This window comes from Saimiri boliviensis, chromosome 20 (genome assembly GCF_048565385.1).
Source record: "Saimiri boliviensis isolate mSaiBol1 chromosome 20, mSaiBol1.pri, whole genome shotgun sequence".
NCBI lineage: Eukaryota > Metazoa > Chordata > Mammalia > Primates > Cebidae > Saimiri > Saimiri boliviensis.
Window position 1 is genome coordinate 29332998 of NC_133468.1, and position 14419 is coordinate 29347416.

At 42.0% G+C, this 14419-nt stretch overlaps 1 protein-coding gene across 3 annotated transcripts in view; it reads left to right on the forward strand.

Annotated features, from left to right (window-relative positions):
* The window catches only part of LMTK2 (lemur tyrosine kinase 2), a 101740-nt gene that overhangs the window by 65882 nt on the left and 21439 nt on the right, over positions 1-14419 (forward strand). For all 3 annotated transcript variants that reach the window (XM_003934237.4, XM_010344792.3, XM_074390373.1), the window contains exons 7-9: positions 424-557; positions 10719-10803; positions 12226-12347. In XM_003934237.4, coding sequence (XP_003934286.3) covers positions 424-557; positions 10719-10803; positions 12226-12347 — 341 coding nt within the window. The remainder of the gene's footprint in view (positions 1-423; positions 558-10718; positions 10804-12225; positions 12348-14419) is intronic.

A 14419-nucleotide genomic window follows, 5' to 3' on the forward strand; every position in this document is an offset into this window, starting at 1 on the left:
TTGGCAGTAGCCACGGCGCCTTCGTGATGAAGTGCTCACTGCCCAGGGGCTGGCTAGAATCCATAGACCAGGCAATGTGAGTCGCACCATTTCTTACACTCTCTGTGTCATCTCTTAGATACCTGGGACTTTCTCTACTTCGACCCTGCATTTAGTTTTAATTTTTCATCATTGCAAAACTGTCTTTTTAAAAACTGTTTTGTTTTACATGTGTTTGTTTATATGATAAAAATGTTTAGTTAGAATTCCCCTAAAAGCATAATAGTGTTCTATACTTTTGCATTATTGGGTTGGAACTTCTTTAAGTACGAACATAAGTTTCTAATAAATAATCTTAACATTAGTGTCTAGTGAGGCACGTGTTTAAGCACGAACTTTGTTCCTGTGGTTCGTTTTGAAACTCAAACGGGCTGACTTTTGCAGGGCGACCTGAAGGCGTATCTGCGCAGCGAGCAGGAGCACATGCGGGGGGACTCACAGACCATGCTGCTGCAGAGGATGGCGTGTGAGATCGCCGCAGGGCTGGCTGCCATGCACAAGCTGCACTTCCTGCACAGGTGGGTCACCGTGTCAGAGGCAAACACCTCACACAGCACCACAAGACGGCCCAGAGAGGCTGCCGGGTTTGTGAAACATAAGGAGGACAGGTGCAGAATGAACTTAGGTCATGCAGGTAGAAGCAATCTCGTTCTTGCCCATGATTAAGATTAGGGTTGAGTTGGGCTTCATTGAAACCAGTGCCAGGGAATAAGGTGTCTTAGTACATTTATTATTTTCAGAATTTGAAAGAATGAACAGTTGTACCTGCCCCAGAGTTGAGAGTAAACAGTCCCAATCCACCACATGACACCTCGCGTGTTTCATCCTTGCCACACAAGTTTTAGGCTTATGGTGCTACCTGCCCGGTTTCATGGTGCACCCCAGTTCACATTCCTGAGAGAGGACGAGAGAGGCTCTAGGCCAGCAGCCTCTGGTTGCACAAGGTCATAGCACTGGTTTCTGGCCAGCTGAAGGGTGGGTGTCAGGGGCCTACTTAGAAGCAGAGATGTGGGATCCGATCTGAAGAGGCCCCCTGGGTGGGTAGTCAGGGGCTGCTTGTGAATTCAGTACAGCGATCTGTGTAGCACATTTCTGTTGAAACCTTTCAGGCCCCGCTTGGAGTTTGTTGTAGTTTGTTCAAATCATTGATGGTGATTTTCGTAATTAAAACACCAAAGGACATGTAGTCCTGTCTCAAATGGTGAGTCATTCTGTGAACCCAAAAGGAGATTTCTGCTTATTCTCTTCTAGGCTTTTGAGCTATGGTTTACGTTTAAAAACAACACAATACATTTAAAATTATTTCTTAGATCTCCAGGGAAACCAGGCAGTATTTTTAAAATTGACTTTAAGTAAATCATTTAACTCTTAGAAATCCATTGACCTAAAAAGGAACACCTGTGTGTCTTGACTTGAAGGAATGTGTATAAAGTATTCTATTTTTTATTTATTTATGTATTTATTTTTTGAGACACAGTCTTGCTCTGTCACCCAGGCTGGAGTGCAGTGGTGCAATCTTGACTCACTACAACCTCTACACCCTGGGTTCAAACAGTTCTCCTGCCTCAGCCTCCTTAGTAGCTGGGACTACAGGCATGTGCCAACAGGCTTGGCTAATTTTTGTATTTTCAGTAGAGATGGGGTTTCCCCATGTTGGCCAGACTGGTCTCGAACTCCTGACCTCAGGTGTTCCGCTCGCCTCTGCCTCACAAAGTGCTGGGACTACAGGCGTGAGCCACCGCACCTGGCTTGAAGTATTGTATTTTTTAAAAAGCAGATTTCACAGTAATGTATTTATAGAATGATCCCATTTTTTTTTAAGTATGAAAACACCTGGTTGTATTTCTGGAGGTGTGTGTGTATAAACAGGCGTGGAAAAGTACTGTGCCTATCCAACTCTCAACATTACTTCAAGGTGGGGGGGACGAAAGAAAATCATTAACCTTCTTACACATTTATATCTTGTTTGGTTTATAATAGTAAACAAATCATCCTGATAAAGTTTTTTTTTTTTTTTAAAGAGACTCAAAAAGTTACCAGTTTCTTAAGACCCAAAGCAGAATCCCTTACATGGAACTTTATAAAGATTTCTTAGTGGAGAAAACCTATATTTAGTTTTTAATGTCTTCTATAACAGGTTATTATCTAGCATAATTTATATTGTTAATATCTTACAAAATGCAGATAGTTATTTACTAACACTTGGTTTAGGAATTCTTGAATTTTGGAGAAGGGGGTTATATTTTAAAAGAGCATCATAGGCCAGGTGAAGTGGCTCACACCTGTAATCCCAGCACTTTTGGGAGGCCAGGGTGGGTGTGTCACGAGGTCAGTAGTTCAAGACCAGCCTGGCCAAGATGGTAAAACCCCGTCTCTACTAAAACTACAAAAATTAGCTGGGCACAGTGGCAGGTGCGTGTAATCCCAGCTACTCAGGAGGCTGAGGCAGGAGAATCACTTGAACCTAGGTGGCAGAGGTTGCAGTGAGCTGAGATTACACCACTGCACTCCAGCCTGGATGACAGAGTGAGACTTTGGTCTTAAAAAAAAAAAGAGCATCGTGCCGGGCGCGGTGGCTCAAGCCTGTAATCCCAGCACTTTGGGAGGCTGAGGCGGGTGGATCACGAGGTCGAGAGATCGAGACCAACCTGGTCCACATGGTGAAACCCCGTCTCTACTAAAAATACAAAAAATTAGCTGGGCATGGTGGCGCGTGCCTGTAATCCCAGCTACTCAGGAGGCTGAGGCAGGAGAATTGCCTGAACCCAGGAGGCGGAGGTTGCGGTGAGCCGATATCGCGCCATTGCACTCCAGCCTGGGCAACAAGAGCGAAACGCCGTCTCAAAAAAAAAAAAAAAAAAAAAAAGAGCATCGTATCAGAATCAGCAATGTAAAATTATCAAAAACGGCTAGAATCTGTGTATTTTTAAAATTGGCAAAGATGTCAGAGTAAATAGTATTTTCCTATGAGTTTCAAGTTAAAGTTTTACTTAATTTCAAATCTTGTGGACTTTAGAACAAGTAAAGATGATAAAGTAGATCACGTAGTTTGGGGTTTATTCATGTTCAAAAACTCAATTTAAAGAAAATCCTTGAAACTATTGACAGCTGTTTAATTTTGTGGTAAAAAGTAATCATATCTTTATTAAATTTCCATGTGGGGCAAAATTTTGTATTTTAAGATCTTTTTTGTCAGCGTATCATACAGTATATTTTTAAGTTGGAACTTAGAATATTTATTGGTTGCCATAAAGTAGGACTTCCTCTTTTGGCTGGAAATAGAACAACCTTCACGTCCAATTCAAGTTCTTAGCTCCGTTTGGAAACTCACGTAGTAAGGTACCCCAGTTAAGTTGGATTTCTACCGATTGTTTAAGAAGAGGCTTAACCCAGAGTCTCAGGAGCCTGCATCTATGAAATCATGCATGTGACTTTTGTGAAGGTCATGTAAACAGCAGGCGCTGCCAACTTGCTGCTGTGTGTCCCATTCGCCTTGCTGGCCTGGAGCCCAGGACTTCCTGTCCCCTGCCTGTGAGTCTCCTGAGCAGCCTGTCTATGAGATGCCACCAGGTCGCTGTGTTGAGCTGAGCCCGGGGTTCCCACAGGCAGCATGTGTCCTCACAGTAGATGTAGCTGGATACCTGGAGGGGGTAGCCTTGAGGAGTACCTGGGTGACGATTGTGTGCAAAAGAGCCTCTTGTAGGATTTGCCCAGTTGTAGAGTTACAGAGACTTTCTGCTGGGCAACACTAGGGTTAGTGTGCAGTGAACTTCCACTTCCTGCAGAGTTCAGTGACAAGGTGAGAGGCAGAAAAACACATTTAAAATCTAGTGACAAGGTGAGAGACAGAGAAATACATTGCATGTCAAAGCAAAATGCACACCTACTGCTCACTAATGCCCCAGCAGGAGAGTGGAAACGTGCGTTCTCATTTGGCAGGGTGTTTGCCGTGTTCTGTGCATTTGTAGAACATTCTGTGAGTAGTGATTTGATCCTCAGGACCACCCCACCTGTCATGAGGCAGGTGCCATTATTCATCCGACTTCAAAGAGGAGAATACTGAGGCTCAGGGTGCTAAATGGTTGGTCTGTCTCAGCCACTCATTTGATCATTTGATGAGCAGTTTGAATCTAGGCACACACACTGTGTGGTCATTTCTGCAGGAGGAGGAGTTACTTTCATCTGGGAGGAGTCCAGGTCAGTTTTTGGAAGGAGATGGGTTTTAGTGATTCTTGAAGAATGGATGTCAGTTGGGGGCTGGAGGACATTCAGAATTGTTGGAGAAGGGAGTAGCAAGATGATGTATGTAGTAGGAGGAAGACGAGGGAAGGGAGTTTAAATGTCAGCTAGTCCAGTGTAACTAGAACAGAAGACGAGGAGAGAAGATAGCGGGAGATGAGAATAGAGATGCAGCCTGAAACTAAATTACAGCGGGCCTGAGTGCCAGTATAAGGCCTTCAGGCTGTGTTCTGTAGGCAGTGGGGTGGCAAGCCCAGAGCTTTGTGCATGCACATGCATGCGTGTTTAATCACTATTGCACTATACCTTAGGGAGGTTTAGAAAGAGAAGACACGACTGAAAAGAAAACCCAGCAGGAATTCATATGTGGCGCCTGTCCACAAAGGTTTCTTACTCCCCTTTCTACATGGAAGACTTGTTGAAGGCAGGGATTGGATCTTCTTGACCTTTATGTCTCCCATGATGTGTGTCACATAGAAAGGAAAAGGAAAGTCTTCAAGGGAAAGGAGCCAATTTGATTACAGCTGCAACCCAAGAAAAGATGGAAAGACTGTAATCAGCTGAGTTGCTACACTGGGAAGGTGATTAAAGAGCTTTCATTTAAAAAGGCTGTAGATCCAGAGGGTTTCATTGGTAACATCCGTCTGATCTTTTTTTTTTTTTTTTTTTTTTTGAGTTGGAGTCTTGCTCTGTCACCCAGGCTGGAGCACAGTGGCGCAGTCTTGGCTCACTGCAACATCTGCCTCCTGGGTTCAAGCAGTTCTCCTGCCTCAGCCGCCCAAGTAGCTGGGATTACAGGCATGTGCCTCCATACCTGGCTAATTTTTGTATTTTTAGTAGAGATGAGGTTTCACCATCTTAGCCAGGGTGGTCTCGAACTCCTGACCTAGTGATTCGCCCACCTCGGCCTCTCAAAGTGCTGGGATTAGAGGTGTGAGCCACCGCGCCTGGCCCCATCTGTCTGACCTTTAATGAACAGGTGGCTCCAGTGTATTTAAACTATTCCAGACCATAAAGAAGATGGAAATTTCTATAACTCATACCATGAATCCAACACAACCTTAATATCAAAAGATGACATAAAGAAATTATTGACGATTCTCATGAATGTACATAGACATAAATACTTGCAAACTGCCTCCAGCAGTATGTAAACAAAATAGTTAAGACTTATTTTAGGAATATAAGGGTAGATTTATATTATAAAATGTCTACATAATTTGTTCCATTGACAGAATGAAAGAGGAGGAAGACATTATAGCAATAGATTGCAGAAACATCATTTAGTATAATTTGGAAGCCATTCTGTGTTAATACGTAAACATATTCTCCTCCAATGGGAAACATTTCCTCCAATAGGGAAGGAAAGTTACAACTTAACTATCATATGGACTAAAACTCACAACTTTACCAAAACTCAATAGCAATATCATGCTGTTGCTAAATAATAAAGCCCTTTCAATTAAATGAGAAACCAGACAAAGATGCACACTATTTATGTTATTTTCCAATATTTCATCGGAAGTACTAACAAATACAAACACAAACTAGAAAATTACCAATTTAAAAATCATAGGCCCAAGAAATAAGGGGGGAAAAAAATAAAAATAATAGGCCAGGCATGTTGGCTCACACCTGTAATCCCAACACTTTGGGAGGCCAAGGTGGGCAGATCACTTGAGGTCAGGAGCTGTAGACCAGCCTGGCCAACATGGTGAAATCCCATCTCTACTAAAAACAAAACAATTAGCCAGGAATGGTGGCTTGCGCCTGTAATCCCAGCTACTCGGGAGGCTGAGGTAAGAGAATCACTTGAACTCAGGAGGCAGAGGTTGCAGCAAGCTGAGATCGTGCTATTGCACCGCAGCCTGGTCGACAGAGTGAGACTCTAATAATAATAAGGATATATACCATGAGACTGAAGTTGGATAACAAATAATAATAACAACAACAACAGTAGTTAAGATTTGCTGAATGCTTCCCGCTTGCCAGCTACTGTTATACCAACTCTTAAGAGGTAGTGCTGGTTTTCCTGTCTGTGTTACAGGTCGGGAGATGCAGGCACAGACAGGTATACTGATTTGTTCAGGGTTGTGCAGCTGGAAGCTGGCAGAGCTGGGATTCAGAGCCACATTCTCTGGCTCCAGAGTTCACACTCTTCAACCATTGGAAAAGAAGAGAGCATTATCTGTCCTTACTGTGCCATGGTATTTATTGTATGTTTAGAAAAACCAAGAAACTATGCTTTTAAAAAATTAGAATTTATAGGAGAATTTGTTGTGGCTTTTTGTAAGACAGTATGCAGAAGTCAATAGCTTTTGTCTGTATAGGTATAATTATGTACCCAGCAATGAAGGGATAAAAACCATTTTATTCTCAATAATGCCAGAATTTAAATTATCTGGGTTTTTATTATGTGAGAAAGGCACAAGACTGTATGAAAAAAACTGTGAAATCTTACGAATGTAAAATAACATGTGGACAAATGGAAAGATGCACCATGATTAACAGTGGGGAGGCAACACAAAAATACCAATTCACCCAAATAATTCCCATTAGAATCTGAACAGGGTTTTTATTTTTGTATTTTTTATTTTTTTGAGACAGGGTCTCACCCAGGCTGGAGTGCAGTGGCAAGATCATGGCTCACTTGCTTGGCCTTGACTTCCCAGGCTCGAGCAATCCTCCCGCCTCAGCCTCCCAGGTAGCTGGGACTGTAGGTATGCACCATCAGCCAAAGGCATTTTCCATAAGGTGGAGTAAGAATTTCACAGTGGAAGAATTCTCTGTGCACCCAAATCCTAGCAGATGCCTGAGGTACATACAGCAGGCATTCAGTAAATGTACCATTTCCCAGCTAGTGAAGACCGACCTAATAAGCAGGGCAAACAGTGTCAAAACTCGAGTGTAAAGGTCCCTCCCTGTGCTTTATGAGAATCTTCTTGGTTTAATCATCTCCTGGTTACATCTCCATTCCATCTTAGGGTGTTAAGTGTAGAGTCCATTCGGAAGCTTAAGTCTTTTTTTTTTTTTTTTTTTTTTTTTTGAGACGGAGTTTCGCTCTTGTTACCCAGGCTGGAGTGCAATGGCGCAATCTCGGCTCACCGCAACCTCCGCCTCCTGGTTTCAGGCAATTCTCCTGCCTCAGCCTCCTAAGTAGCTGGGATTACAGGCACGGGCCACCATGCCCAGCTAATTTTTTGTATTTTTAGTAGAGACGGGGTTTCACCATGTTGACCAGGTTGGTCTCGATCTCTCGACCTCGTGATCCACCCGCCTCGGCCTCCCAAAGTGCTGGGATTACAGGCTTGAGCCACCGCGCCCGGCCCTAAGAAGCTTAAGTCTTTGTGGCTGCCAGAGTCAGAGTGGCACGGTGAGCAGAGAGAGAGGCTTTGGAGTTTTAATTCACCTCTCATCAGCTTTACCACTATAAGCCTGGTTATGTAATCCTTTGGAGCTGTATCTTTTCTCTAAAATGGGGATCATCTTTAAAGCCCTGGAGTGCTGTTGTCAAGATGAAGATAAAGTAGAAGAGTATTCAGTAACTTTGTGGTATTTTGCTTCCTGTCTGTTAATTCTCCTTATCAGGAATCCAGGTTACTCAGGAAAGCATAAGTAGTTCACATAAACAGAGGTGTGGATTCTTTTGAAAATGCTTCCTGCATGTTGAGCCATTTGCATTGGAGAACCCTGAAGACGGCAAACTAGTCCTGGCATGAGTGAGCAACAGGCAGTGGTGCTTCCTTGTGAATCAGGGTGAGCGCCCTTTAGAACCGCGGGCTCCCACTTTCTGTCCATCGCTCTGCTCATGCGGCCTTGAGTCTTGCGGTTTACTGTGGTCTCAGTCACAGCAAGTGCTGCCAAGCATAGGCAACCCTGCCAGAGCTTTCTGAGAGCCGGGCAGGGCTGGTGCGACTGGCAGCCTCATCCTTGGACCTGTTTTTCAACTTGAGGGGAGAGTATACGGGCTGTGTGTTTGCATTTCCTGACAAAAGCAGCCATTGACGTCAAGAGTTACCTCTGTTGTTAAGAAGTTAAACCTGTGTGTTTTTCTGTTCTTTGGCTTTGCACATTGTTGGGCTTCAGAGAATACTTATTTTTACCAACTTAGACCCAAATTGTATCATTACCTTGAATCTGTACAGCATTTTTATTTTTTCAAAGCATTTCATGTATTTTTCAGTTTTACCTTTGCAACAAGCTTGTGAGTTAACCATTTCAGGCACATTCCCTGTTGTTTTGTGAGGAAGCAGGCTCCTCTGCTATGCATGTGACTGGCCCAGCATCACACGGTCTTGGAGCAGTGGAGCTGAGACGAGCTGCTGGCCTCCTGACTTTGCCCAGGGCTCCCTCCCATTGCACTGTGGAGCCTGGGTGCTGGGGAAGGAGGTGGGGCAAGACCCAGTCCTACGACTGTTTGCTCACTCCCTCTGGGTTTCAGGTCGTGAGAAGCATTGCTTTTTCCCCTGGGATCACCAGTTAGATTGCTTTCGAGTTTTACAACGAGAACCAAGGGCCTTCTGCAGGGGTAGTTGTTCATCTTTATCAAGCCTTTACATTTCAAGGATCCAAAGCCTATGTGGAACATGTGTACAGAGAGAGATGAGGAGGGAGGGAGTGGGACACTCATCCTGCCCCCAGGAGGTGCCTGAGCTTGATATTGCCCAAGCTAACCTCAGGCTGCTGCCCCTGGCCTAGGAGGACGTGTGCGAGCCCTCGTCTGGATGCTGGCCTCCAGCTCCTAGTTCTGGTCTCAGGAGGGAGGTGTTTGTAGGGTTCACAGGGTCTGTTTATAGACCCTAGAGGTGGTGGTGCCCAGTGACGGAGCTTCTATTGGCAAAACCCCTATCTCTGCAGTCACAGCTGTTGGCTCAGTAGATAAAGCAGCCTTACTTAAAGTATTTTCACTTTTCTGTCCTCAAATGGCATGTTCCTTCTCCCTCTCTCCCACCCTGCCTCCCTTCCTTACTTAATTCCAAGAAATGGGGACCCCCTTTCTTCTTAAAATTAGAAGAAGCTATATTGTTCATAGCAATGGAGTCACAGGTATCCCTAGGTTTTTCTGGGCCTGAAGCATTCTGACGGAGCACGGAAAATCTCCTGTAAGCACAAAGAGTGTGGCAGGTGATGTAATGTAGCTAACTGGAATTCACATTGAGGATCAGCCGCTACAGGTGTCACTGCACCGTCCTAGAGAGTTATTGATGGTGAAAGCACGAACATAGTACAGGACACTACCTTGCTAGCTTTGTGGCCCTAGCGAACTTACTTTAATTCTCTGTGCTTTTCAGGGTCCATATTTGTTAATGAGGAAAATAATAGTATCCACCTCACAGATTTGTTGTGAAGATTAAGTGCTTAGAGAAAAAGGTCAAATGCCTCGTGTGAAGTAAATGCTTTGAGAATATTAGCCATTATTGTGTTATTGAATCAATGTTACATGCCAAGCTGTTACCAAATTATATCGGTGTTAGCTGTTGCCATCATCATCTCCATTGTTCTGATATTAAATAATTAAATAATTAAAATGTTTGAAAATATGAATTTAATAGTTTTAAGTTTTTGGTCTTTTGCCATTCTGTAAAGACAAACATTTTGGACTATGGAAATTCAGCTGTGATATCTTTACAATAACTGAAAACTATAAATTAGGCATCCTTTTCTATTTTAATTTAATGGCTTTTTTATTCATATACCAGTGATGAAGAAGATTCTAAGGGTTAAAGCCAGAAGCCAGAAAACTCAATCTGTTGTCTGTATGGGAAGTTCTTTTAGACAAAGTAGTTTTTACCTGTCAAATTATGTGTTTTTGAAAAATAACTTTCTTTTTAAAATAAATCACATAAGTAAATTGTTCTAAGTAAGTCTTGAAATATGCTCTTTACCTCCCTTGTGGAGAAGTGGAGTTTGTAAGACATGGAAGTGATTTGGAAAGGACCTGATTACAACGCTTGTATGTCTTTGAAAAAGGGAAAAAATTAACATTTTTAATAATGTGGGTTATTTTTGGGTGCTCGAAGTTATAAATTTATTAATATTTACTTATGACAGACTATTGCTAGACTATTACTCAAGTAATACAAGCTGCAAAAAAAAAAATTCAGGCAATTTTGCTAATAACATTTTAGGGTTCTTTCTTGGTCACTCTGAAAATACTAGGAAACAAACCATAAATCTGGTTTTAATGCAGAACATGGTACAGATTTGGTCAGTATTTAACTTGAGCTAGTTTCTTGCCAAAAAATGTGATCATCTGTATTATTTGATTGATTACATGCATAATACTTCTACAATGAAAACAAATTGTAAGACATTAATTATTAAGCAGAGAGCTCAATATACTTACTCTGATTCCTAGAGAAAGCCCATTTTGGTGGCAGTTCCATGCAGCATGATTCTGGTGGTTAATTCTTCTTGTGTTCACTTCCCTCCCTTTGCAGTGATTTAGCCCTGCGGAATTGTTTTCTCACCTCCGACTTAAATGTGAAAGTGGGTGATTATGGAATAGGATTCAGCAGGTACAAGGTAAGCCAAAGCTTTGAGTGTCTTCCATCTGATTTAATTCAAATTGTGAAGTTGTAATATCACCAGATGCCCTACTGTTTTGATAAGAAATTTAGTCGTGAGGCTTGCTGGAAAGAGATTCACAGCAGCCATTTTAATGGTGGTCTGGGCTTCTGGTGTGTGGTTTATCTCATTCCGTAGCTTTGCGTCCCAGGTTTTGTGACAGCTTTCCGAAAGCTTTGTTTTAAAAGATTTATAAACAGACCATGTAGTCCGATGGTGCATAATAAATTTTTGAGTGAACATGTGAGCAACAGTAATTATTATTACCTGTTACAATAAAATATACATGTCATATAAATGTTTCTCCATTACATGGTCAGTAAAATTTCACCTCAAATTGAGTAACCTAGGGAATTTAGGTTTTTTTAACTCTGTCATAAATCTGTCCTGAAGTAAATAAGTGAAGAAGTCAATGAGGTTTCCATTTATGTGTGTTTGTGTAGCTCCAGTGAATGACGTAGTGCTTGGTGGGGCAGAGAATGAGATTGTTCCACCTCCTGGCATCAGGAGACCTCAGATAAGCCTCTTGACCTCCATTTTCTTTTATTTTTTATTTTTTTTAAACGGAGTCTTGCTGTATTGCCCAGGCTGGTCTCAAACTTCTGGGCTCAAGCAACCTGCCTGCCTCGGCCTCCCAGAGTGCTAGGATTACAGGTGTGAGTCACCCCACTCAGCCTTGACCTCCACTTTCCGAGCAGCAACATAAAGATACAATCTGTTCTATTTTTCGTAGTTCTTGTAAGGACCAAACGGATAATATTTTCAAAAAATATTATGCAAATTGAAGTTGGTTATTTGTCTTTGTAGTAGCTGTAGTGTCTTGAGCTCCTGCTAGATGCCAGGCCCTTAGCAGCACCTGCCTGCATCATCTCATTTGATCCTCACCACAAAGGGTAGGCTTGTGTTCTCCTCATTTCACAGATCAGGAAAAACTTCACACAGTTGTTGCTTGCCTAGAATCACATAGCTAATAAATAGTAGAATGAGGACTTGAAACCTTGTTCTGTCAGAGTCTAAAACCTGCACTCCTTACTCACTTTTTTTACTTCACTATTCAGTGCACAAGACCCAGTATATATTGTTTTAATGTTTTGCTCAGAGTCTATGTTGTATGCATTAGACAGAGCGTACTTTCCTTTTCCAGGAAGGATGACTTAGCAAGCGTTCATGGCTCACAGATGAGCTCATGAAACCCAGGAGGCTTCAGAGAAACTCCTTACCCACTTTCTGCCCAGAAAGTCTCTATTCATGCTTGCTTTTTTTTCTGACCTGGTTTTTTGGATTGGGTATATGTTTTCTGAGAATACCATGAATTTAAATTCTTGAACTCACCAGAAGTATAATTCTATTCAAAATTCTGTATGCTTTCTAACAAAACAGGAGGATTACATTGAAACAGATGATAAAAAAGTTTTTCCTCTGCGATGGACTGCTCCAGAATTAGTAACCAGCTTTCAAGACAGACTGCTAACTGCAGATCAGACTAAGTATAGTAATATCTGGTATGTATTTGCTTACTCTTTTATTAAGCATTTCTTTGGCAAAGTCCGAACTTCTTCCTCTTTTGAGTATTTCCTTCAAGGAAAGTAGTTGTATAAGATGTAGGAATAAAAGAGTGCCTGGTGGTGTGAAAAAGCCAGCTTAAGAGACATGACAGCAATTATCACAATGGTGGTGATATAGTTAACATTTTGAATACTGCCTCTGCTCCCCATTTTTCTTTATAAAAGCAGGAACCAAGTCTGTTTCATATTCTGTGCCTCCCACAGGGCCTGACATATAATAGATATTTAATATGTATTTATTGAAAGAAAAAACTGAAAGGGGCGTGGACTATCATGTTATACTATAATTTATAGGAGTCAGTTTAATGGAAGCTAAGAAAGATGCACCTAAAACTTTGACTAACAATTTCTCTCACAGTATTCTTAATGTATAGTTATGTTCTATGTGCTGTTGTCTTGCTTTTTCTGTTTATTTTTTCTCTCCTTGCCCTGTTTTGGATTGATTTCTTTAAAACAATTTTTTTGCTTTTATTCTTTTTTTCATTGACATGTACAATTGGACATATTTATGGGGTACAGTGTGATATATATATTAATACATACATGTGTATTTATATATAAAAATATATAAACACATAATATATATATATGGTTTTTACTGTTTTGAGACAGAGTCTCATTGTCACCCAGGCTGGAGTACAGTGGTACGATCTCAGCTCACTGGAATTTCCACCTCCCTGGTTCAAGTGATCTTTGTGCCCCAGCCTCCCAAGCAGTTGGGATTACCAACATGTACCACCACACCTGCCACACCACACTTTTCGTAGAGATGGGGTTTCGCCATGTTGGCCAGGCTGGGCTCTAACTCCTGACCTCAAGTGATGTGCCTGCCTCGTCCTCCCAAAGTACTGGGATTACGAGTGTGAGCCACTGCGCCTGGCCCAGTGTAATATTTTGATACCTATATACAATGTGTGGTGATCAAATCAGGGTAACCAGTATGCCCTTCACCTCAAACATGTATCATTTGTGTTGGGAACATTCAAAAGCTGCTCTTACAGCTGTTTGAAAATATACCAAAATTTGTTGTTTATTATAGTCACCCTTCGGTGCTATAGAACACTAGATCTTACTCCTCCTGTCCAGCTGAAATTTTATGTTTGTTAGCCAGCCTCTCACTATTTCCTTTCTCCTTCCCCTTCCCAGCCTTAAGTAACTACTGTTCTCCTCTCTACTTAGATGAGATCAGCTCTTTTAGCTTCCACACGAACTGTGAGGTTTTCTTCCTTTTTCTTTCTCCCTTGTGTATCTGCTTGTATATCATGAGTTTGTTACTTTTGTGTTTTTTTCATGATGATGGTTGCCCTCCTTTTGCTTCCAGATGCAGGACTCCTGGAGCATTTCTCGTAAGGCTGGTCTCATATGATGAGTGATGAATTCCTTCAGTTTTTGCTTATCTGGGAAAGACTTCATTTCTCCTTTTTTAAAAAGAAAGTATTATATATATATTTTTAGTAGAGACGAGGTCATGCTATATTGCCCAGGCTGGTCTTGAACTCCTGGCCTCAAGCGATCCTTATGCCTTAGCCTCCCAAAGTGCTGGGATTATAGGCATGAGCCCTCATGCCCAGCCCTTCTTCCTTTCGGAAGGATATCTTTGCAGGGCATAGTGTTCTTGGCTGCCAATTTCCGTACTTTGGATATATCATCCCATTCCCTCCTGGCCCTCAGGGTTTCTGCTGGGAAGTCTGTTGTTAGTCTGATGAGAATTCCCTCCTATGTGACTTGCTTTTCTCTATGTTTAGAATTTTATCTCTTTGTCTTTGACTTTTGACAGTAGAACTATAATGTGCCTCTGAAATGACCTTTTGAAGTTAATTGTATTTTGAGGACCTTTGAGCTTTCTGGATCTGGATGTCTATATCTCTCCCAAGACTTGGGAAGTTTTTAGCTGTTTTTTCCTTAAGTAGCCTTTCTCTGCCTTTTCCTAGCTCTTTTCTTTCTGTTACTCCCAGAATGTGTGTATTTGTTTGCTCAGTGGTCTCCCAGAAGTCCTGAAGGCTTTCTTC